General features: G+C 34.7%; 2 protein-coding genes and 1 pseudogene across 2 annotated transcripts; 1 reads left to right on the top strand and 2 right to left on the bottom strand.

The window, feature by feature from the left end:
* Positions 1–9,204: 9,204 nt before the first annotated feature.
* On the bottom strand, positions 9,205–12,224 carry LOC120140737 (serine/threonine protein phosphatase 2A 57 kDa regulatory subunit B' theta isoform-like). The gene is made up of 3 exons (XM_039155719.1): positions 12,008–12,224; positions 10,735–11,961; positions 9,205–9,867 (listed from the first exon to the last, which is right to left on the bottom strand). The coding sequence occupies exons 2-3, from the start codon at positions 11,947–11,949 to the stop codon at positions 9,508–9,510; spliced, it is 1,575 nt and encodes a 524-aa protein (XP_039011650.1). The 5' UTR covers positions 11,950–11,961; positions 12,008–12,224; the 3' UTR covers positions 9,205–9,507.
* Positions 12,225–15,186: 2,962 nt separating this feature from the next.
* LOC120140973 lies at positions 15,187–23,289 on the bottom strand (annotated as a pseudogene).
* Positions 23,204–25,739, top strand: LOC120140684 (glyceraldehyde-3-phosphate dehydrogenase 2, cytosolic-like). Its single transcript, XM_039155656.1, has 11 exons — positions 23,204–23,315; positions 23,401–23,501; positions 23,852–23,967; positions 24,075–24,174; positions 24,310–24,456; positions 24,547–24,607; positions 24,684–24,781; positions 24,925–25,067; positions 25,205–25,288; positions 25,422–25,511; positions 25,593–25,739. The coding sequence occupies exons 1-11, from the start codon at positions 23,288–23,290 to the stop codon at positions 25,636–25,638; spliced, it is 1,014 nt and encodes a 337-aa protein (XP_039011587.1). The 5' UTR covers positions 23,204–23,287; the 3' UTR covers positions 25,639–25,739.
* Positions 25,740–26,516: the final 777 nt, after the last annotated feature.

Below are 26,516 nucleotides of genomic sequence, written 5' to 3'. Positions count from 1 at the left end.
ACCTATGCAATCCCTAAGATGCCCCATAAACCATTTCCATGAATAAGAGGTTTCAGATTTGCCAACCCCGTAAGCTATTGGCAATATCCCATTGTTAGCATCCATGGCTACTGCTAATAAGTTTACTCCAAGGTATCGACCTTTCAAATGTGCTCCGTCAACTATAATAACTGGGCGCATGCAAGTAATAAACGAACGAATCTACAAAATAATATACACAAGAAATATAATCATTTAAATGTGAAATGCATGTAACTAACAGAAATGAGTCAACAGAATTATATTGATTTACTAACCACAGCACCAATGGCGATAAACAGCAACTCAAAGCGTCCATCTCTATCTGTTTTGATATGAGTTACCGACCCAGGATTTTTCAGCTTTAAATTGTGACAATAAGCCGGCAGTTGGGCAAATGATGCTTCTGGCGACCCCCTCAATAATTCCAAGACATAAAATTTGGCTCTCCAAGCTTGAGAATATAATATACTAATCTTGAACCGAGCATTCATGTCAGTCATAATTTCATGTCCCCGATATACCCTGTCATTCAAAAACATTAACTTAGCCAGAAAACCACCCAATACCTTTTTGTTTGCCTGTCTATGGTTAGGAAAAACTTGGGTTCTTGAACATGTATGTTTATCAATAAAAGTCCTAACTTGAAACATTTCGCAATCTTTTATCATCTTTGCAATCATACTCCACGTACAGTTTTTGTCAATCATACACCTTGTTTCGAAACGATCTTTGCTTGATTTGTTAACTTTTAGTTGATAGCCATCTTCCACACATTTAGTATACAAAGCTATCTTCAAGTCTTCCTTTGTATCAAAACAATCATCTTTCTTGATACGAATAACTTTTGTGTAAAAATCAACTGCTTTCTTTACCAACTCTTCTTCCGATATCTGAAGTAATTCTGGCATATTCCAGTTATACTCCCGTGGCATTTTCTTTTCTTCGGGGACTTTTTCTTCTTCTTTTTCTTCTTCAGGATTATATGAATTACAGAATAGATGTTCAACATGTTCATTCACAGCCTCCACTTCCTCCTCATTATCATCAACAACATCTTCCTCGGCAACGGTTGTTTCATCATCAAAATTCGGGTATTGACCAATATCAAAATCATTACACGCAGGGTCTGTTTCTTCTTCTGAAACATCATCAAAATCCGAGTATTGACCAATATCAAAGTCCGGGTATTGACCAAGATCAAATTTCGAATACTGACTAGTACTCACAATTTTTTCTCTTGGCTCATCATCGTCTAATTGGTCAATACGAAAATCGGAATTTGGTGCTGAAAGTTGATTGGGATTTGGATTAGAGAAAGGTTGTGGGTTTTGAGAAAAACTTAGTTGATTACTACCCGCTACTGACCCAACAATACTACTTCTAGGTTCAACAACATATAATGTAACATCATCACTTGAAACACTAATGTAAGCAATGAATCGTTCAACATCTTCATTGTCGGTTAATAAATAAACTTTACCATTCCTCTGATAAGATAGCCTAAATCCACTTAGGGGCTCTAAATTCAATTTCTTTGAAACACGTAACATTAGAGTTTCATAAGTTAACTTTTTTAATGACAGTTTTAGTTGAAGATTCATGGGTAAAGGCATATATTGTAAAACACCATGAACATTCTCCCATGACCCTCCAAAACACAAATCTATCCAAACATGATCAACATTAGATGATTTCATGGTTGTAAATTAATTTACTAAACAAACGAGCTGCGAAACTAAGACCTGTTGCCGGATGGGGAAGGATGTAGGAACGAATATAGGAACAGATGTCGCCGGAGAGAGTGATAGATGGAGATGTAATGAGTTGCGATTTAGAGATTTAGGTTATGAGTTGTTGCTTCTGCGTAGATATATACACAAAAAATTTGAGTTGCGAAACTAAAACCTATTGCGAACTTTGAAAATCGCATTGCGATTCTGTATTATCTCGTTGCGAAAGTAAGTATCGCGTTGCGATTTTCCTAATTCGCAACGAGATTCTGACTTTCGCAACGAGATTCTGAAAATCGCAATCATCTTCAAAATCCCAATCACAACCGGCTTCACCTTTTGGGACTGTTAACTTAGGTGATTTTTAAATGCAAACGTTGTATTATGTGTATTTATGTGTGCACTTTTAACATTTTCAGTTAGGCATGTATTAGTAACTTGAGTTTGAACATTGCTATGATCTGTTCAGTTGTTATCACTTATTATACATTCATTTGACTATCGCAACGGGGAAATCGCAACACGAAAATGGCTATCGCAACTAGAAAATCGCAATGCGAAATGAAAATCGCATTGCGATTTTCTCGTTGCGATTTTCATTTCGCATTGCGATTTTCTCGTTGCGATAGTCAGTTTCGTGTTGCGATAGTCTGTTTTGCCTTCAACATAATGCAGATTGAAAATCAACAAATCAACTATTACATTTCAATCAATTAAACAAGCACAAATAAGAATTATGTACACATCAATTAAACAAATCAACATTTACAAATCATCTTTTACAAATCAATTAAACAATCAAATAATAATAATAATTCTTATTTCTTCATAAATAATTGAATCAAAGAATCAACAAGTTTGTGACCCCGTACATCCATTTCACGCAGCTCACTTAAGGATTAACCTGCATAAACCAAACATTTGCTCAAACAAGACTTCCTACACATCTAAAACCTACAAACAGCAAATTATTGAATTCTAGGTACTTAACCAAACATTTTCAAACCAAAAGGAGTATATATGTTAACAAAACTTGCATTTGACTTACCAATTAACAATGGACACTTTCATAAGGCGGATGCAGGTAGGCAGCGTCTCGAATATATTGCTCTAGCCATATAATGCCGAAACCAGAAGCCTACTGCAACTCTATCTCTATCGGTGGGAGGTAGAAACTTTGTGCTTCCCGTCGTCAAACGCGCCAAGCACAAGCATACGAGAGGACCACAATCCCCTCTGGCTCCCGGCGATTGTTGTGGCGTGGTCTCATCTCTGACAACTGTGACATTGAACTTCTTTGGCTTCTTGTGTCCAGAATGAGTCCAAGAATTTAGCCAAATGAGAGCTCCATCCCTTGATCATATCTCTCAAATCAGACAGTGATATGTAATTTATCATGCTGTCATACACTATTATCTTCAGGGATGGGAGCTGAAGTTGGACGAGAAGCCAATGACGACGTTCCAAAACAGGGATAAACACCTGCAATCATAAGTAATAATTCATTTATTTGCGCACTTATTTATGAACACCTTTAAAAAATTTAAAAAATAAACACTAACCTTATCGACCTCCCACCATGCAGGATAAAGTTTAGATTGTCCATTGCCCAACGAAAATGATTCATCACGTTGATTCTTCAAGTGAACTGCGTGAAAAGCCGCCGATATTATTGTATATCGCGAATTTTTTTTATTTTTCCTAAGCTTCCTTATTATTAGTAGACGTGACACCCACGCATCGATATGTTGTTTTACAAAAATTCATATATTAGTGAATTACATTAATTTTTAAAAAAATTAATCAAAATCATATATAAGACAAATATAAGACTTACCTCCCCATCGAAATAGCCACTATCTTCAACCCCTAATAGCACACCCCACCAAGACCGATCAAGCAACAAAAACATTTCATCGTTGAGTTTGCTTATGTCAGTGTAACACCCTTGGCTCCGCTCATGTATATAAAAATCAACTGCGGTCTTAGCCCAAAGGGTATTATCCACAATTGTTTCTGGTAGTTGTCTCCTCTCCACTTCAGATACCGGAAGGGTACTAGCCGGTAACTCATATGAGAGCCAACTCTCATCCATCATATCCGGAACCGGTGGGGGTTTCTCAATACTTCGATATATTACCCCATGTGAATCGGACTCTGGAATGGTGGGAGGGACATCTTCAACGATGACAGTGGCCTCTTGAACGGTGGGGGGGACTCTTGAGGGAGGATAGGGGCCTCTTGAACGATTGGAGGGGACTCTTGAGGGATGACAGGTGAGTCGGGCTTCTTCTTGCGGAGTCTTCGCACCATTGGGGTGAACGGAGACGTAATAGCACGTCCACGCCGTCTGATGCGTGAACTCCGTCGTGCAAGGAAAACCCGACGTAAAGCATCCACCTTATCGGGCCGCTAAAAAAAATTAATACATAAATCAGTAAATAAACAGACATGATATTAAACAAAGACAAATATGTTTCAAACTAGCATTGTATTCACCCAAGTCATTATTCTATCATAGTTCACAAAATGCTCAGATAACATTCCAGAAGTAAGCACTTATATAAACATTTAAAAGGACAACATATATAAACATTCCAGAAGAAGAATAGTTTACTTTCGCAACACGAAACTTAAAATCGCAACGCGAAAATGACTATCGCAACGCGGAAATGGCTATCGCAATGCGAAATGAAAATCGCAACGACAAAATCGCAATGCGAAATGAAATCGCAACGACAAAATCGCAACGCGAAACACAAATCGCATTGCGATTTTCATTTCGCGTTGCGATTTTGTCGTTGCGATTTCATTTCGCATTGCGATTTTGTCGTTGCGATTTTCATTTCGCATTGCGATAGCCATTTCCGCGTTGCGATAGTCATTTTCGTGTTGCGAAAGTAAACTATTCTTCTTCTGCAAATTGAAACTTGAATGGATTGCATTACTTCAACCAAAAGACAAAAACAAAACCAAAAACAAATACTAACAAAAACAGTTTAGCAGTATTGACAGCAACCGAATGAATTATGAGTATGAAAAATCTTAAACTTACCTCGTTGCGTAGAGTATGAACCTCATTCTGCAACGATGCTACCATCTCACGTAGAGCGGCTACCTCACCACATAATGTAGACACCTCAACACGCCATGCACCATCGTCTTTGCGTAAAGTATCGACCTCCTCACGCAAGGCATTGACCTCATCACGTAACTCCCCTAACTCATCCCGTTGAGGTGGAGGTGGAGAACATGGAGATAAACGTCGTGGCATCTTTGTCGGTCGCCTATCTTGCGGTGATGGTGGAGAAGAGGCTCGATGATGTGACAGAATAGGTGATGGCTGTCGTTGTGGAGGTGTATAGTCGGGTCGATCAGATGATGGCTTTAGGTGAGGTGATAGCTCTGGGCGAGGTGATGGCTCCCGAAGTGGAGGCTGCTCATCAACCGTTCCATCAAAAAAACGCTTACTAGCTTGCCACCAATCAGTGGCAAGCTCAGCTTCCGTGGGTGTCAGCCTCTGTAGAGGAGTGTTGGCCTCCTAACAATATAAAAGCTCAAAAAAGTTAAACGTGTACTAGTAATAACTTGTTTATAAACATATGGTAGTATTTATGTTAACTTACATTATTTATTGTCGTATACCGTAGTAAATCTTCCCATTGCAAGGTCCGTTTCCTTTTCCAGGAAATAGTCCTGGGAATATCATTTGAAGTTTTTATTGCATATGTCTTCATGGCGGGAAATGCCTCAAATATCCAAATCTACAAACAATATAATAACAAACATTAGTAATTGTTAAATAATTACTTATAATTTTGGAAACATTATATAAAAATTCTTACCTTAAAGGCCCAAATAAAGCCTGACAAAGTGTATTTGGAACCATCGCCATGCAAACTTTTTCGATCATCCAAGGCAGACGATAGCTTATTCCATGTAGCTTTCCATAAATACGAGCCCCACGGAAACAGGTTCCACGCATTTAGGTCTTCTACCAATTTGATTAGATCATTTGGAATAGGTTGTCTGGCCTCTCTGCCTAAAAAGCTGGCATGCAAAAGAATTAGAAGGCATACTCGGACAACGTCGACGTCATCCATCCGAGTAAAACCATCTTTCTTATTCAACAATCTTGTCAGGTCTTCTACGTGTAGATTCGGCCTCTCTAGCTCAAGAAAAACCCGGGATAGCCATGATGGGCGGGTAATGTGTCTAGTGTACCGACCTACATCATCGTGTCCGAAGCGTAGACCGGTGATTAAGCAAAACTCCTCCCGCCCAAAACACGTATACACCGGTGGAAAATCAAACTATATCTCTTCATCACGACGTTGTATAGTCTCTGGTAGATCGCTAGTCATGGTTTGAAGAAACAGGTGTGTCAACATCGCATCTCCACCGGGATGTTGTACTTTCAGCCATGGCCCGAAGCATGTATCCTCAAACATTTTTCTTTGTGCAGGTGAAAGCTTCGACACAATTGTTTTGGCCAGGCTGACTTTATTTCTTAAGGTCAATTGAGCCGAATAAAAGTTCTACAAAAACAATAAACATACTAACTTAGATATACCAAAAACTACACTGTGAAGATATACCAAAAACAATAATAAACATAAAGAGTAGTAGTTTATTCTTCAAACTTAAATTTGCAACACTGTGAATTTCGTATTTGTCTTTGTTTTTTGGTTGAAGTAATGCAATTCATTCAAGTTTCAATTTGAAGAAGAAGAATAGTTTCTGAAAATGAAAATCGTAACACAAAAATGACTATCGCAACGCGAATTTGACTATCGCAACGAGAGAATCGCAACGCGAAACTAAAATCGCGTTGCGATTCTCGGTTGATTTAATAAGCAATCTAAGTGAAATGTTAATCTATTATTGAAATTACCAGTAAACTTATCATCAATTTCAATATGAAAAACCTAATAATAATGCAAAAATTTCAAAAAGAAAGTAATTAAAAAAACTAACCCTCGTTGGTTGATTTGGTTGATTTTCCATTTCTGATTGTGAGGGTGGCTCTGAGAGATGGAGATAGACGGATTTCGCCGGAGATGGGGACGGATTTCGTCGGAGATGGGTGAGAGAGTGAGAGATGAAGATGGGACTGAGTTGTGATTTTAGGCTTTAGGTTATGAGTTGCGATTACGGGATATACTGTGGACGGTTCAGTGTTCCAATATATTAATATTCGTGTTTGGAATTTAAAAATAAAATACTTGGCCAGGATACTAATGGCGCTTTGAAAATCGCATTGCGATTATGTATTATCGCGTTGCGAAAGTCAGAATCGCGTTGCGAAAGTCAGTATCTCGTTGCGATTTTGTATTATCGCATTGCGATAGTAAGTATCGCATTGGGATAGTCAGTATCGCATTGCGATTTTCCCAATTCGCGTTGCGATTTACTTATTCGCATTGCGAATTGGGAAAATCGCAACGACACTGTAGACCATCGCAACGCGATTTCCAACTATCGCAACGCGAAATGCAACGCGAATTTGCGATAATGGAGATCGTGTTACGAATTAGCGATCGCATTGCGATTTTGTTGGTCATTTTGACAAATCCAAAAAAATTGATTAAAATCGTATATTATATGAAAATTTTGGTCACTGAGACGATTTTCTCTTAATCTTGGAGAGAAAATCTGCTGTCATGTTCGCTTCACGTCGGATAAATATTAATCGAAGAGATTTTATGTCATATTTTTTTACTATTATATTCTTTAAAAGTTATAACGTAATTATTCTATTATGATATTTATTAATTATTAAATATTAAATATTAGACTTAATAGTGATATGACTTTACATAATAACAGTTTTAGTATCTAAAACTTGTACATTTTATCAATTTTATCATAATTCAAAATAATTTATTAAATTTAATCCTTCATATTTTAAAATTCTATTAATTTAGTCTTTTGTTCTTCTCCTAAGTTGAATAATTGTATTTTATCGTAAAACAACAAATTATTCAACTGTAGCTTTGATTTGATGTACTCGTATGGTTTGACAGTATCATAAAATTTGACTAAAGTGATGAAATTTTTAATTATAAAGAGTTAAGTTTATCGAATTATTATAAATTAGGACTAAATTAATAGAATGCATAAATTTTGAGTATTAAAGTTATTATTATACCATGTCACATTAAACATGTTTCAACTTTTTACTACAACTAATCTTTTGTGACAATATTTTAATAGGGTGATCAAATTGTAAATTTAAAAAAAAAAGACAAATTACTTATTTGTAATTGAACTAATAATTGTGAATTTCAGTTGCTTTCAAATGGTAGAAATAGACAATCAAACAATGACTTGAGTAGATAAAAATAGCTGACCCTATTCCCATATGTAATGGGATGAGGGGAGGTAAGGTAGTAGGTTGTCTCCAACGGGTTGAGAGAGCTTCCGTGAAAGACCTCAAGCAGTCAGAATTATGAATTATCCACCGTAGATAGATAATATTATTTCAATTTTAACTGCCATTTAGTCCAAGTTGTTATTCAGACAACTATTTCAACATGCTTGGAATAGGATAAGAAAGTTTGCCATTGCCAAAGCATCCTTCGGAAGAAGGAAACTTAGAACTATACACCAACCAGCTTTAGTAAAACATATATGGCAAACACATAGGTGATTCAGGGGGGATGATGATCCACCAGATTGTCGATGAGGCTTAAGTCTTCGGCTCGTAGCCCTGTCGTTCATCCTCTTCCTCTTGTAACTCTCCCTATGCTTTCGTTGTCGGGGCACATCAACCAGAGTGTCACAATCCATATCAATTTTAACGGAACAGCTCGTCTCTAGGATCTCTACACAAAGGGCGCTTGTGTCACTGTACCTGCATGCTTCTTTAGCCTCTCCATGGTTGCTGATTCTATCTGGGAACCGAACCGAGGCAGGCGAAGCTTTCAAATACGAAACGATGCGACGATGCCCGGGAGTCCATTGATCTGCAGATGGTATTTATACTGGAAATTTGAGAGCTGCCTCGAATCTTTTATCCTGCGGAAAACCAACAAGGCAATTGAAATAGATTATTATCTTGTCAACAATGGAAAAGACATTGGGCAAAACAAAAAACAACTAAGCATTGGTAAAGGCACGAAGTTTCTTAAAGAATCATCCATTAGGTAGACAACATAACTTTGAAAACAAAGAGAAGGGGAAGAGTTACCCGAATCCCGAACTCTTCATTTTTCTTGAAATACTTTTGTCCCGACACTCACCCCAAATTGATAATAAGGCTGTCCATTGAATAAAACTATGCACGAGAATCGTTTTCGGTCGAAAAAGAGAATGATGCAAGGTTGCCTCATAATCCGCAATGTTTACTCCAAAATATATTGCATACACAGTCGTTAAAAGTACTCAATCTAAATTAACCGGTCAATGAATCTAAATCAACCGATTAGTATATTCAATAACAGAGCAAATTGATCCAAATAAGTGGAATCCACCTTTAAAGATTATGAATGGTTTACAAACCAAACTCATTTGTTTTCATTGTCCCCAAATCCATTATATATACAAAATATATGCATATATGAGCAAAAGGGGCTTTAGATTTACCCCACATAAAAAGCATCAATCTTGATGAATCCAAGCAAACCAAAATTTTCAGGTGGAACACTTTATATGAAAGAAAAATCAGCTTCATTGTCCCCAATCCACCGACCCACGGTTTGCATACAGATCTCAACACGAAACATCGAGGGCTGAAATGGAGATTCTTTTTGTCCTAGCAAGATGGCTTGAGAGCAGTTGCTTTAGGGGGGACAAGCACGGGTTCATTACTTGCAGCTTTCATCGCAGCAATCTCTTCTAATCGTTTCCATGTGGCTTCACGTTTTGATTTAACCTCGCTTTCCCGTGCTTTGTCTTCTTCAAACTTATGCAAGCATTCCTCAAAGTGATCAGGGTCGGTGTCGGAGAAAATCTTGCGGACGTTTAGCGTCAAGCTCTGCACTGCTTGATTCCAGTGGTTTCTAGCATTCTTTTCCAAGGAGGGGAAGATAATGCGAAGTATAACGTTCCGGTTCTGTTTTATTAGATTTTCGATATGATCTTTGTTCCATAAGAATAAAGACCTCTCAGCCACCTGCAAACAATGTTCGAGTTTTAGAAAGAATAAAGCCCTCATCTTCAAACTCTCAAAATGCTAGTTCTGCACATAATTTAAGTGTGTATTCACTAGTAGCAAAACCGACTGAGTGCAGTTTCACACGATATATTACTCCGACTCTTCATTTTTCTTCAAGTTCCCATGTCCGGCATCAATGTTCGACATATACTCAGAAGTAGGCATGTGGGAAATGATCCACTAATGACCCTCCAAATACATAGAAATCTTTTTAAAAAAATAAACATAACTATTCCGGACACATACCCGTTTTAGAAGGTTACAGCCGGATCCAAGTAACATAGACAACTAAGATTGAAATAACTATAAGTATATCTTGACATCTTCAGACATTATAGCTTTCATTCATATAGAAAAACTGAAGTTCAAAACCTTCCTCTTGTCGCCGAATTGAAAACCATCTAAATTAAAGGGGACATCAGCCAAAAATATTAGAGCTATTCAAATAGTGAACACACATTTTTATCACAGACCATGCAACATTGTTTTAGCAACTACAACTAGATAAATTTGATAATAGATTCAATTACTAAAAATCACAGACCGTTATATCAACGAGGACACTTGGATTTTCAGTTATTCATGATCATTTCAGTGTCGTAACCTTTAAAGATCTCACTCAAAATGAAGTCCTAAATAGAGCACAATGGCACGAAATGGTCCATTTAGACAAACAAATAAAGTGGCAAAAGGCACAGTTTATTTTGATCTAAACCATTAAACCGTTAGTTCATTTTTTTCTCCAACTTTTAACTAATTATGCTTTGTCAAGGGGGTTTTGTAAAGAGAGGAAAGTTGCAAGTAATGGACCGATGAAATCCCTACCTGAAAATGCGAGCTACTCAAGCAACGGCCTATCTGGCGGAATAAGGGAACCATGCAGCGTTGAAACTCAGCAAGTTGTGTGGCTTCTAAAACTTCCTCCAGTTCACCCAAGAACATGACTTCTTTCGAGCTATTTGTAATTGGCCAATACTTTAGCAAGCCCCGAATAACAGTATCAGCAAGCTTGCAGTCTTTCTCCACAAATTGAGTAATGCAATAAGACAATTGCTGATGGTAAATGGGTATGCACTTTGGTTTGTGAAGTGGTATTAATGCACGGACAAGAAAGAGCTTATGTTCTTCTTTCAGTGGCAAAGCAAACCCATTAATTATACTACCAAGTATTTCTAATAGCTCCGCAATTCCATTGTGTTTTTCGGTTTCAAAGATAAATCGGAAAAAGATGTTGTTGATTGCTTTTCTGATGAATGGACGATGGACCATAAATTTCCCATAGATGCGATGCAACACAGTTTTCAGGTATTCCCTTTCTCTGGGGTCCTCCGAATCAAAAAGGTCTAACAACCTTAGAATAAAAGAGTGATCGATATATCGCTTTGCCAGTTTTGCATCAGTCTCGGGTGATGCCACAAACCTCAAAAGAAACTCATAAACAACTTGCAAATGAGGCCATGCGGAATCCATTGAAGGCTCCTCCTCTTCCAAATCAAAGGCTTCTAAAACCTTGTTCTCACGTGGTGGAGAAGTAAGCGTTCTAAACAAATTTACAGACACCATCTTAACAATTTCTAGCATAACAATCTCCGAAAATTTCCCATTAGCAGATGAAACATAATCCACAAGCTCTAGCAAAGTTTGCCGCTTGACATCCTTCTCTTTGATGTTTTTCATTGGATCAGTGAAATCAAACATGATGCAACACATGTTGAGTTTTCTGATAAACAAGTTCTGCTTCTCGGAATTTGGAACATCTCTAAAACTAGGCAATGCCTCAAAGGAAGCAGCGAAAGTATTCCAATTCAACTTGGCATTCACCACTTGAGAAATCTTATTCCCTTGATTCAGCCCTGAACTTGGAGTAGAATTAAAACCAGAAAACGATGCACCACTCGAGTTTTCATATCGATTACTTGCCAAATTGCTGTTCCTCGAACTGGTAGAAGCATTCGATGAGGAAGTAAATGTTCCCCCCTCACGATTGTCACTCGACTTAGATGGTTTACGAGGGAGCCTATTAAGTATTTGTTTGATCATCCTTACTCTGAACAAGAATCTCTTCTCACAAACTTATCAATGGGATAATAAAAGAAACCCCTTTAAATCAAATGCACCATCAAATACCAGAAACCAAAGCATAGATTCCATCAATGAGTCAATTCACCGATAAATGTGCAACTCCGTCCTCACTAAGATGAATTATTTATTCAATGGCAACAGAGGAATTCCTTGTTTCTACGAACAGCAACATAAACCCAATTCGATTGTTGGAAGAAAAAACATCTAAAACACAACAAGTCCAAGCTCAAGTATATCAATCAACTATATGACAAAAGGCCCCAATTAGCATAAACAAAATGAAAAGAATAAGAAAAGCATTGAGCTAGATCAAAACTTAAAGATCTGAGTTTGATCTTAAAACCCCAATCAGCATTTCCCACCAGAAGGAACCTACAAAATCATCAAAAACAACATAAGAAAAAAGACAGCTTTAGTCCAAAATGAAGGTATCAATCTTATACTTACAAACGCTCTTTTCTTCTTAGAATCTAAAGAATAAAAGTAACGGATTTAGAAAGAAACACCATTGATCAACCTTTGGATGTAGTTAGCGTTTGATATTTTGTTTTCCTAAATGTTCTAAATAATTCCATTTCCATTATTTTTTTCTAAGCATCCTCTGCAATTTTCGCTTTTTGATTTACTCCAGATGAAGTGGAATATAAATTACTAAATCACCCTTCGAGCTTTTGGAGAAAACCCGCCTTTTATTTGCTTTGGGAGGGGATGAGATGAAGGCTAAGAATGAGAAATGCAAAGAGTTTTAGTGAGTTAGTGGTTTACACGCACCGATTAAGTGCAACTGGTGTTTTTGAAGACTTGGGACAGATCCATTTTCACAGCCTATTATTGCCTTGTCATCTCATCTCTCCGAGCTTCATACATTACCATATCATTGATATCAACATCTTCGTTTTAGCACAGTTTTCCGTTGTAGTCAGGCAAGCCACCCTACGTGCGTGTTTCTCGGCGCGTGTCATAAAATTATATCTATCGCCTGAAAATAAATAGTTATTTAAAGGTTGAAGATATTTGTACTATTTCAAAATTACATTATAAAATTAAGACATTTGAAAAAATAATTTTTATTAGATAAATTAAATTATAAAATTATTACCTCTCTAAATTCTTCATTTGATAAAATATTTTTCTTGAGTAAAAAAACCAAATTCTTTGTTGTGTAATCCAATCTCAAAATAAATAAAAAACCTTTAAATTTTAACTGTATTTTACAATTATATGTTTGGATTTGAAATAAACTGGAATTTTGATATTTTTCTAGTTAGAATTGTTTGTAGGTTGGATTTAAGTTAAGTTTATACATGTTATTAAAAAGATTTATATTTATTAAACTTTAATTTGACTTAAGAGTTTATTGAGTGTCTTTAATGATAAAGAGAATGTTAATCTTTTTAAAAGATCTTGATTCAAAAAAATTATATCTACTAAATGTATACATTGTCGCAGACAAAAAAACAATTCTGAATAAAGACTATTTTATAATATCCTAGATTATAAAAAAAATTGGTTTAAAAACAACTTTAAAATTACTTCAAAGTTCAAACATTATGTCATCTTCAATTTAATAATTAATTATTAATTAATTTTTTATTAAATTTATTTTCTACTCTTCTAAACATGAAGAACTTAATATATTAAATCGAATCTCAAATCTTAAAGCTTGAGGACCATCTATATTCTAAATATGTTAAACCATATTTCTTAAACCTGCCATTTTTATATAAACTCTACCAAATATTAAACAGAACTTGAATTTAAAAGTACTAAATATACTTTCAAAAGTCTACTTCCAATAGATAATTTATTATTATAAAAGCTAGTGAAGTAATAATTTCCATCGCCAAATGATGCCGATAACTAAAGATATTTTAGGTGACGTGACACTGTGACAGTGAATTTAACCATGCAACTTACAGATAAAAAATGGACATCAAGTATAAGATTCTTTATTTTATTTTATTTTTGCGAAGTTGTAAAAGAAAAGATTTGGAATTTAGACGACCTACCCTACACACATTACTTGAGAAAGAAACTCAACTCTTACGGGATCAGGTATGGAACATACTATCTTTCAGATCACCACTCAATCTGAATTATGGAACTGAAATTATTAATTAATAAAAACTAAAATTTATTTTAATATTTAAAATATTAAAACCCTCTAATTTATTTTTTTAAAAGTCAATTAAATTTATGTATTCTTTTCTACCCAATTAAACCCATTTACTTTATTTTCATAAAAAATAATTAATTAATTTTCGTTTGATATAATCACGACTCTTCGAATTCAATTTAATCCATTCATAATATTAAAATTCATACTCCTAATATTACTTAAGAAATATAGTACATCCTATCAGACAAATTGATTGTTAGTGATTTAATTTTTTTTTAATTTTAGAATTCAATTGAGTAAAAAAAAATTAAGAGCTTCATGTAACCTTAAACTAATATTTTCTTTATTGTTTTGGAATTGAAAAAAGAAATTTAAGAAAAGTTACTAACTCAAACCAACCCCCAACTCATAGACTTCCAAATTATAACAAAAAAAAACTGTATTAAACTCCGAATTCAAGAACTTTGAAACTCTATTAATAAAAATTAAAACGCTGAAGTCAAACATAAATCAAAGTGGTAGAGACTCCTTAAACAACAAGAAAAAGTAAAATCCCCAATAAAAACAACAAAATAAAAAGGCAGTAATGAGATTGGTAAAGAATCACAATCTACAACACTCATCTTCCAGCACCCAATAAATGAACATAAATAAAGATGCGAAAAATAAAAGGTCAAAATATATCATATCAACCACCCCAAAGAGATCAATTCTAAGCTAAGCTAAAAGACTGTACAACACATTCTCAAAACCCTCCTTCATAAGCAATGCACGTCACCTCTATTACCTACATCATATATCAAGCTATTCGGAGGAAAATACTGCGCATTAAAAGCACTAAGAGGTTGAAGAAAGTTTAGATTATGTCTCGATTTATCGTCGTAATCTATCATAATAATAATAATCAAGAAACTTCAAAGGGGGATCTTACCACAGTACTCGTCGGTACCGAAGAACACATTTAAGTCTCTAACATTCAATACACACAGTATGAGTAGCAATATTAATAATAATAATCAATTTAAAGAAGATATTAACATAATGAATTCACTCTAGGCAAAACATAAACTTTTTAGGAGAGCTTGTGTTACCTTACAAAATAATACCATGCAGTCTTCCAGATTTCAGTGGGGGGAGCTGCTCTCATTGTATATCTGTAGTTTAAGTACATACAAGTATCGTGTCATGCAACAAATCAATGAGAGTGCTGCACATCCCAACCAAGGACCAAAAGCAAAACCATCCGAACAGAATCATCTAAACTCCATCTCAATGTTCCATCAAGGCTGTTTCTGTTTCTGAAAGTGGAGCTGCACAAACAACCTCCAAATCAAAAACAATACCGCAGGGTAGAAAACGATAATAAATAGAACTCTGCTCATAAGCCAAAACCCATGGTAAAATGTGATAATTAATGGATAAACAAATTAAAACATTAATATAAAGAGTCTTATTACTACAGCCCCTACATGGATGCCTTTTAACAGAAATAGTTTGTAAGCAAACCAACATACCAAGTAAATCCTCATAAGAATCGTCTAACAGGGATGTGTCCATCAGAAAAGGAGAGAAGACCTGATCCCGCACTTCTTCCAAATTAAAAAGTGACCTTTGCAGATCAGCATCCGCACATCTAGAAGCAGTGGCTGAGTGAAATCCATTTACTTGATCATAATTATTAGGAGAATCCAGATTGTTCAACACGTGTGTTAAGTTGTCATAGTTATTCCCAATATGACCATCACCGGCATGGCTGTCGAGCAAGGAATTTTCTGTTTGAGTTGAATATAATCTCTTAGTCCTTAACGAGCTCAATTTAGTTTCTGGTCCCAAGTGAGAATGATTAGTTGATGAAACAGGTACAATGAAATGCTCAGAACTTTCATCAGATTTCCTGTCACGAAATGACTCTGAATTGCAAGATGCCACTGACAGTGCAGCTTGCCTAACAGATCTTTTTAGGTTTTCAACATAAGAAATATCACTATCTGCAACAAGAAATCAAGAATCAAATTCTTCAGCCAAAGGGGCTAAATTACCTTCTTTCAACTGATAGAAGGCATTAAACCAATAACACGTAGGGAGACAAATGGACAATGAAAAGCAACAAACCTTGAAGTGAGTTACCCAAGCGATTGTTTGCTAGAGGCTGTTCCATAGAATTCTTTTCGGGTAAAGTGTCAATTTGGTTGGTCTGAGGAACTAAGGTGTGTTGCTTTTGAATACTTCCACCCTTTCTAGATGGATTTGGAGTTAAACTAAATAACTGGGGGAGCTTTAAAGCAGGAGGGCTGGCTGAATTCTTCTCAAGCTGAACGGCAGACATTTTTTAAGTAATGTCATCAACGTCATCAGAACTACTTTCCTGAATGATCCAGAAAATATTTTAAAAACGAGTCATATGTTCTACATTACACAAATATTCAGAAGTTTCGAAATATTATCAATATTTGCATTACATGAATAAGGACTGAACATTTACCAAGGTCCTTCTACTGCTCTGAGCTTGAATAGGTGAGGTGGTTTGACCACGATGTTTGGTCATTGCAGGTAAGTTGGAGGAAATGCTATTTACTTTCTCCGTGCACTCTGATATTGACTTCTGGATTGATGGAGCAACTTCTTCTAGTTGGTTAATAAGCACCTGCATTTGGAATGTATTACAAATTAATAGTAATATATTGTGACGACAAGAAAGTGCCAGAAAGACCCTTTAGAGATAACTGAAAACCATAACAGCATTTTATGGTTTAGAAGAGGCACGTGTGTAAATGTATTTGTAAACAGGCATGTATGTAAGAAGCAAAGCAAAGAAGAAGAGAACAGAACTCATATCCCCAATCAATCATCTTTCAATCTTCAAATAAATTTAACTGCAAACTTTCTATAAGCATAATTGCCAGATTCTTAGGGTTATAGATTATCAAGGTTTGACCATACTTTAGTGGAATTCCCATTTCTAGATTGTCAAAAAGGTGGGTTTTCATCCCTGTGCCTGCTAAATTCTATACCAAATACCAGTCAAACATAGTTAAGAAGATCACATATAGCAATATTTAGGGTTTTTGAAGACTTTAAAAAACTAAAGTACTTGCCAAGTACTATTTATGTTTCTAAGACTTTCATCCCAACAATTACTTAGGTATAATCCTACTCAATGAGGATAATATACACAAGACATGTACAATAGCCCTAGATGTTCAAAACTAGAGAAAAATGCTCAAAACTAACTCTATTTCCAGTACATAGAGTTAGTACAAAGCTACTTAATGTATAATAGCTATTCATTACCTGAAAGCTAGCCAGGTGTTGCTGATGCTCAGTAAGAGTTGCAGCTAATGACTCAGCATGGCCACTTTTCCTCCCATCATGTGAACTTCGTAAAATATCAGGACCCTCTCCATCATTAGCTTTTGCCTGCAAAGCAATAGCAATGCTATTACTGCATACTAGCACCTTCAACACTGATGAATAGCAACATGTAATACATAATTTCATGGAAAAATAAAGCATGAGTTTAAATTCCAAAATCACTTAAATAATTTAGAAACTGCAAACAGAAAATAGCTCATTTCTTACATACCATAAACAGATCTTATTAACATCTCCAAAAGATGGAAAATATCAAATGAAGGGTTTTCTTATAACTAATAAAGATTTGACCCACAGAAATAGAACACAGTGAATATTTCACTGCCACAACTTCAAACTTACTGGTGAAAAATAAGTATGTGATCAATAAAATTTGCAATGCCACAAATTAAACAAATATCATATTCATAATCAGTATTATATAGACATGCTATTCAGATGTTGACTAATTCGCTAATGAACAAGTATTGCTACAAGCTAAGGCATCTCACTTAACAGAAAAATAAAGAAATACATAAAACAGCATACCAGCTGAAGTGACTGTTTATGAATACGTTGTAATGCATGCATCCAACATCTGATAATTTCTGCCACATCAACAGTCTGGTGGGCTCTTCCACTTCTATCATCTACTCGAGAAAGTGTCTCTTCATTGACCCGTGTGCCATTCTGTTCTTTGTTATCCAAATCACCAGACTGGACAGATAAGGCGTCCGTATAAGGAACTTGAGAACTCTGATCCATAGCTGCAAGCAAAGATGATCCAGAGATGCGGTACCTAGAAAATAAAATTATGAAAAGGGAAGAAAAAAGTGTCATATGAACCATCTAAGAGGACCATATCAACATGTGGTGGCAAATTACCTATGCTCCCGATGTGCAATCAAATCCTCAATAGGGCCTGAAGCAAGAACTTCACGCTCACCTGGACATATAGTTTGATAATATAAAGGTTATGAAATCAAATAATATAATGAAGAAAAAATTGAACATAGTTGATTCATTTGTACTTACTTTTACGAGACAATATAGAATCCCACAAGCGAGTGGCCTTTGAAACCAAATGAGAATTCTGACTTGAAGTGGAGACAAGATCATCCCATAGCTCCCCTTCCAACTTCACTTTGTTCCTCAAATCATGAAGTTTTTCGAGCTCTTGCTGCAAATAAGCCTAAGATCCATGTTTTACAAGGCCTTAGTTAAATATATTGAGTCAAAATCATCCCTTAACGACAAGGAAAAAGAGGCAAGAGAATCATATTTACAATTTGAAATAAATACACAAAAAGAGCTCAAAATGAGTGATCTAAGTTCTCCAAGATATTAGTTAAATATATTAAGTCAAAGTGATCACTTAACAAAAAGGATAAAGGGGATTATTGGTGTGGCTTAGGGAGTAAACAGCAGAAAATCAATTATTACAACTAAAAAAGTAAAAATCTTGTAGGATAGAAGTTAAAACTCTTGAAAACGCAGAGTTATAAAAACCTCCAGGTTCTGGCGTCTATTAATTCAAGGGAAAATAATAAGGTCGTGGCTGTAAACCTATTTAACAGCTTAATTATGACCCTATGTTTTCAAGAATTCCCATTTCTATCTTACACATTTTGTTAGTATTAATTCTGTTGATTTACTGCCATTTTCTACCTAAACCACATCAATTATATTGATAATTTGACATGAATGCTCAGAAAGAGTTTAAATGAGTGATTATTAGCTTACCTCCTCAGCACAAAGACCACGAAACTCTGCAGTCATTTCATGAGCCAAATTTGACCATGTAGCCTGCCTCTGCACTGATATTTCCGCATTTTTCAGAAATCTCCTCCTCTCAAGTGCAATTTGAGCCTGTTTATAAGCATGTTATTTTACTGCCATGGAAGTCAAGAAAAACAAGTTTGAAACTATTGCTGAAACTCTAAATCAAGTGAACTATGATATCAGAAGGAGAGAAAAACCAAAGAAAATACAATTGTACTTCATATGAATGAACAGTCAACAGAGCAGCATTACCTTTGTTACAGGGAGTAGTGTAGCAGAATGAGAAAATGCAACATCAGTTAATGGTGCAGGCAACGGGTTAGAAGCAACGTCTGGTGCAAAAGTCTGTCTATGAACCTCCCTCAAAGCATGCAATGAAAGTTGCCACAAAAGTTCAACAAATCTGCAACCAAACACATAGGAAACCCCAATGTGATGACGAATTAACAAATATCATCTACCAAGAAAACCTACATGTACATAAAAAAATTCAGACTTTACATTACAGTAAAGTTCAGTGTTATTGTAAAATATTCACTGTAATGGGGCCAAGTTCAGATAGAACTAAGTTAAAGAGTCCAGCCAATTAATACACTTTTCCATTGTGCTTAACTTTATTGAATTTTCTAGGCACACAAACAGAAACTATCCAGCTAACCTTGGTCCACAGCATGTAGCAAGCGAAGAAACCCGCGAATTACTCCTTGGTAGATCTCCTTGTGCTTCCAGCTCACTAATTATACCTTGCACAACCTAAATTATCAATAAGCAAATAACAATTCAAACAAATAATAAAAAGAAAAATAGAAACACGAAAATAAATAAATAAATAATTCAACCTTCCGAAAATCAAGAGATTGCGCTGAGTCGAAAATCGGCCAAACTCTATCGAAATCTTGAAAATATCCAAAATCAAAACTAAACTCAAAACAAATACAGACCAGATCAAAAGTAAACCGAACCGGAGACAATGATATTTTACTCTGGCTGATTGAGTGGGGCCACAAAGAGAATAGAGGATGAAGTAAAGAAGCTGTTCACCCAATTTAGGGTTGGAGTGACGGAAGAGTCCGACACGAGGGGTTCCATTGGATGATCCGAGACCGATTATCGACGGATCCAAACCTAAAAGCAAGCAGTTCGTGTACATTGCGCTTTCGAGCTCTATCTCCCTCTCCTTCTCTCTGTCCATTGTCATCCCTCCCTTTTCTTCTCGAAAATGTTTTCTCTGGACAAACTAGAAAGTTTCAAAAATGGGAATTTATAAGATGGTTTTAAAGGGGTCAAATTATAATTTTAAGAAAAGTTGACGCCTTTGTTTGAAAATCTGGGACGGGGAAGGGAGGATAAAGGGACATATTTTGCCGTTTGAAATTTGACAGAGAGAAAACGAAAGGGCTGAATCTAACATGCACTGGTGAATAAAAATAGGTGGGTAAACACCAATGACCAATCTGGCATCAATCTTTTAATTTTATCAATCAAATCACTTAATTATTTAAATGATGTAAATTAAATTATTAACCGTTAACTATTTAAATATTAACGGCTAGTGGTTTGATTAATAATATTTACATAATTAAGTGATTGATTGATAAAATTAAAAGATAAATCCACTCATACTTAAGTGATCATTAGTGTAATTTAGTTTTTAATATAATTAAAGAATCCTTGAATAAAATCAAGTTAATTGATATTAAACTGAATCTTAACTTGGGATGTTTATCGAGCGAGTCGGTCACGAGTTGGACAATGCTCGATTCATGATCGTTAAAAAAATGTATTGCTCGACTCGACTCGTTGCTCGTTAAATTAGTTAAAATTTTGTTCGGCTCGTACTCGTTAAGAAAACTTGCTGCTCAACTCATTGCTCATTAAACTCGTTACTCATTAAGGTCATTAAACTCGTTACTCGTTAAGCTCGATGCCCATTACTCGTCTCATTGATCGTTAAGCTCACAAAATATTTTACTTTATTTTCTTATCTATAGGTAAAATCTACTAATACTATATAGAACTTAATATAAACATAAATTAATAAATTTAATCAACAAATTTATCAAAAGAGTGTATGAAATAATTTTAAAGTCTAAACTCTAAAGTAATAATCCACAAATACATTAAAATAATAAATAAGGATTGATTTTTAAGAGTATGAAATAATTTTTTAAGTTAACTACTAAAAAAATCATATAAAAAAATTAACGAGCTACTCACGAGCTTATCGAGTCGAGTTGGATTTTGCTCAACTTAACTCGTTAAGATCTCGAGCCAAGTTCGAGTCAAATTAACCCAAGTCAAATTTTACCGAACTTTGATCGAGTCGAGTTCGAACTGCTCACGAGTTGCTTAACTCATTAAGCACCCCTAATCTTAACAAACAAAATTTTGAACTAAAAATAATTTTTTTATCAAATTAGAATAATATTGACAATATAATTAAATTATGAATTAGTACGACTATATATATTTGAAAACTTTTTAAAAACGGAACAGAAGTATTGATGAATCTTTTGATTGTATAGTTAGTCAAAATTTTAACAATCAAATATTGTATTTTGAGATGATAATATCATAAAATATTTGAGATTTTGTCTTTTTATTTTGTGGTAGGTCCCGAAAAACGTTTCACGAGAAAAAGACATGACCTAAAGATTATATAAGATAAAAAGTTCATACCATAATTTGTCTTACAAAGTCAAGGCATCACACGAAGATTCAATTAAGAGCTTTGACGATGCAGACTTAATTGCATAACGTGAAGAATTTGATCGGCCATTCAATGCTAACGAGTTGTAAAGTTCATATAATTCTACAATCGAGGCTTATCATTATCAATACTTTAATTAACCGTACAATGATTCGACGTCGAAGGGTCAGTCATTGTAAATACTCTATAATCTATACAAATTTCAAAATTAATCCTCTCCTTCGAGATGCCACTCAAAATATGTTACAATATGAAAGATAAAATCTCAAATATTCCTAGAAAATATCATTCTAAGAATATAATTATGAGAATTACAAATCAGGTCGGGTTCTGACCAATCAAATTTAATTTTATAAAAAGATATCTCTTCCATCAAAACTCAATCTAATTCATATTCGCGGAAGTTTTATTAAACTCAAAATTTGAGGTAAAAATCCAAATTCAAGTCGACTCAGATATAGATATAATTTTTATTCGTATTCAATAAAATAGGGAGATATTTGGGGAAAAAAAGATAGAGGGATATTACAACAACCATCCATAAATAAATAGAGAAAAAATATACTATTATTTTGAATCAAATCGAGTTAAGGATTTATTCTCATAAATTCGAATTTGATTTGACTTAAACTCAATTAAAAAAAACAAATAGACCATATAGGATCGGGTAAGAACCTACCATACTTGAATAAAATGACTATCTCTAACTACGACACATAATTATTGAATATTCCGACTGACAATACAATCGAAAGATCTCTCAACATAGAGAATATCTAACTATTATTTTTAAATAATTTTGGGTGATTACAATGTATTATATGGTCAAATTTTGTTTAACTTATTGATAATGCTCGCACATCATGCAAACACAATTATTTAAATATAAATATTATAAAAAATAATACTCTTTTATATTATTAAGACCACTCAATAAAATTAATAACAAAATATTTTAATATGATAAAAGACTTATTTTTTTCAAAGATAACAGAATTTATTTGATAATATATTTAGTTAATGCCTCAAATTTATTACTTAAAAATAATAATAATAATTAAATATTTATCTAGAATTTCATCCCGCGCCAATACCATTTCAGTTTCTTACCATTTCCACATTCAACCAAATCAATCGACACTTACCATTTTTGTGGTCCCTACTTTCCCCTAAAAAATTTCGTCAAACTACGCTTCCTCCATTTTGGTTAAAGCCCTTTCATATATATAAACCACCCTTCACAGTTCATTTCCTACGGTCAATACCATTCACTCACCTGTGCTTCACTCACCTTTCTCTCAGCCGTCGTTAATATTTGCTTTTGTTTCTCCGTCATGGCTAAGATCAAGATCGGAATCAACGGTATTTATTTTTATTGTATTCTTTTAATATTTCTCACTTTCTTAAAAAAATCATGATCTTATTTCCTTTTGCGTGTTTCGTGAAGGATTTGGAAGGATCGGCCGTCTGGTTGCGAGAGTTGCTCTCCAAAGCGATGATATTGAGCTCGTTTCTGTTAAGGATCCTTTCATCACCACTGATTACATGGTTCGTATACGCACATTTGTACGCATTCCTTTGTATTTGTTAGCTTTCATGTGTGTAGAGAGCTTCATTGATCAAATTCCTGTGTCGAATGTTTTTAGTGGAAAATGAGCTGATCTGGTTTTAGTATAGAAAAGTGATTATTTGAGTTTATTTTTCGTGATTTGATTCTTACATCTTTTTAATAGGTTTTAGCTGGAAATAATTTTTAATTTTTAATTGTTACAGTTTATTGATAGATAGATCTATTAGAGATTTACTATTAACCAACTTAAAAACAGAGAATGAAATTGGTTATTGTTGTTAACTTAATAATTTGATTTTTGACATGATTTGATGATTATATTGCACAGACCTATATGTTCAAGTACGATAGTGTTCACGGTCAATGGAAGCACCATGAACTTGAGGTGAAGGACTCAAAGACCCTGCTATTTGGTGAAAAGCCTGTCACTGTTTTCGGCTTCAGGTGGTTATTAATCTTTCTTTTGGAATAGATTTTGTAATTGAATTTAAGAGCATTGCTGTATTTTTTGCCACGTAAACTATTTATGATTTGTTTTCAATTGATGATAGAAACCCCGAGGAAATCCCATGGGGTGAGACCGGAGCTGATTATGTTGTTGAGTCCACTGGTGTCTTCACTGACAAGGACAAAGCTGCTGCACACTTGAAGGTTTGTGATAGTGTCTTTTATAATAGGTTTATTTGATGGCCATATTTGAAAATTTATTGGAATTAAAATGTCTTTATTTTATTTGATCCAGGGAAAGTTCTCATGTTTGGTATTCTTATCTAAAATGCTTTTCAGGGTGGTGCAAAGAAGGTGGTCATCTCTGCTCCCAGTAAGGATGCCCCCATAATTGTTGTGGGTGTCAATGAGAAGGAATACAAGGCCGACCTTAACATTGTCTCCAATGCTAGCTGCACTACTAATTGCCTTGCTCCATTGGCTAAGGTAAGTAATAATGAGTTCTCTTATTCGTGCAGAGTATTGGGATAATACTGTTATCTTAATATATTATTTGATCTGTAAATATGGTGACAGGTCATCCATGACAAGTTTGGCATTGTTGAGGGTCTTATGACCACTGTCCATTCGATTACTGGTAAGTACTTATGGTGTTTTGTTGCTTGTTGCAACCTACCGTGTATTGTTGAACTAACTTGGTGATTTTAATTCAGCTACTCAAAAGACTGTTGATGGCCCATCAATGAAGGACTGGAGAGGTGGTAGAGCTGCTTCCTTCAATATCATTCCTAGCAGCACTGGAGCTGCCAAGGTATGTTTAAATTTTGACATCCTAGTCCCCTTATCCATCCATCAGTGAGTGATTATAAGCACGAGGTCTCAGTAATTGTTATAATTAGTCGTTGGAATTGAAGTGTGATGGTTGATTGTGGTGGTTATCTTGTAATCGCATAGGCCGTTGGCAAAGTGTTGCCATCATTGAATGGCAAGTTCACTGGAATGGCTTTCCGTGTTCCCACTGTTGATGTCTCTGTGGTTGACTTAACGGTGAGATTTGAGAAGGCAGCTTATTATGAAAATATTAAGGCTGCCATCAAGCAAGGATTAGAATGTTTTTAACAGATAATGTTAATGATACTTCAAACTTCGGGATTCATGCTTAAGTTGTCCTAATGTTTTTCCTTAATATTGATAATCTCTATAATGATATATTTTACAACTTTTGTTCGTGTAGGAATGAATCTGAAACCAACATGAAGGGAATTCTTGGTTACGTGGATGAAGATTTAGTCTCAACAGACTTTGTTGGAGACTCCAGGTGCAAAGTTTCATTCCGCATTCTGTTTTCTACAATGTTGATGTTTTTCTGGCGCATCTAAGTTTTACGAATCTGAAAACTACATAAATTGCAATTGGGACTAAAGATAAGATTCTGTTGTGCTTTATAAAAGGTCTAGCATTTTTTATGCCAAGGCAGGAATTGATTTGAGTGACAACTTTGTTAAGCTTGTTGCTTGGTACGACAACGAATGGGGTTACAGGTATAAATTCATACGTTTCCTTAGTTCCATAGCTTGATAATACCTTAAACACTGCTTGTCTAATTCTCGATTTATTTTTAGTTCCCGAGTGATCGACTTGATCCGGCACATGGCTTCTGTTAACTGAGTGATTTTGGCGTACCGATCATTGCATCCTGGGAATTTTCTTGAAATTTAGAAGAGGTTGCCAGAGAATATAAGATTGCATGGAACATTTATCAGCCAACCCCCATACATTTAATTTTTTTTTATTATTTTGTTGGATTGAGTATTTTTGTTTTGTTCTATCAACTTTTCAAGGCCGGTGTTTTAAGACCGGTGACATCAGTGTCAATAAATGCAGGAGAAAAAGTCGTGAACCAATCTTTCCCTGGGGAATCACGTCAATCAATTTGAGGCATGAAGCAAGAGATGAAAACTATCACAAACATGACACTTTTGTCAAAATTTATTTAATCTTTAAATGTTTTAAACGTGATTACGACTTATATACTAATGTCTACAAACATTCTACTCTAAATAACGTTGTGTATTGCATTCGTTTAAAAAGAAAAAGTAGATATAAGCTAAAACTCAAATGTTAATCCTAACAACATGTAATAAAAAAATGAAAATAAAACAAAATTCAAATGTTAATTCTAAGAAATTGATCAATAATAATGAGTAATTAAACTTATATTGAATAATAATTGATAGAAGATCATCAAATGGAACTGAACCCTTTGACATATCCATGATATTAATTCAAATTTTTAACTAATAACAACTAGTTTTGAAATAATGGGTAGTTTAAATGTTATAAAAAAATCAATACTTATTTTAATTTCTTTTCGATTATACAATTACTGGCATAAATTTTACATAAACATGGAATCAGATGGAATCGTTGAAAAATGTGATTATTTAAGAATGGATATAAAATTTCATTTTAGAAGGCAAATTTATAAAATTTTAAAAATATACAAATTTAATATTTAAAGAACGAAAATATATTATTAATAAAAA

Source organism: Hibiscus syriacus, unplaced genomic scaffold (genome assembly GCF_006381635.1).
Source record: "Hibiscus syriacus cultivar Baekdansim isolate YM2019G1 unplaced genomic scaffold, ASM638163v2 tig00110788_pilon, whole genome shotgun sequence".
Classification (NCBI taxonomy): domain Eukaryota; kingdom Viridiplantae; phylum Streptophyta; class Magnoliopsida; order Malvales; family Malvaceae; genus Hibiscus; species Hibiscus syriacus.
This window is presented reverse-complemented; position numbering and strand designations above follow the sequence as displayed.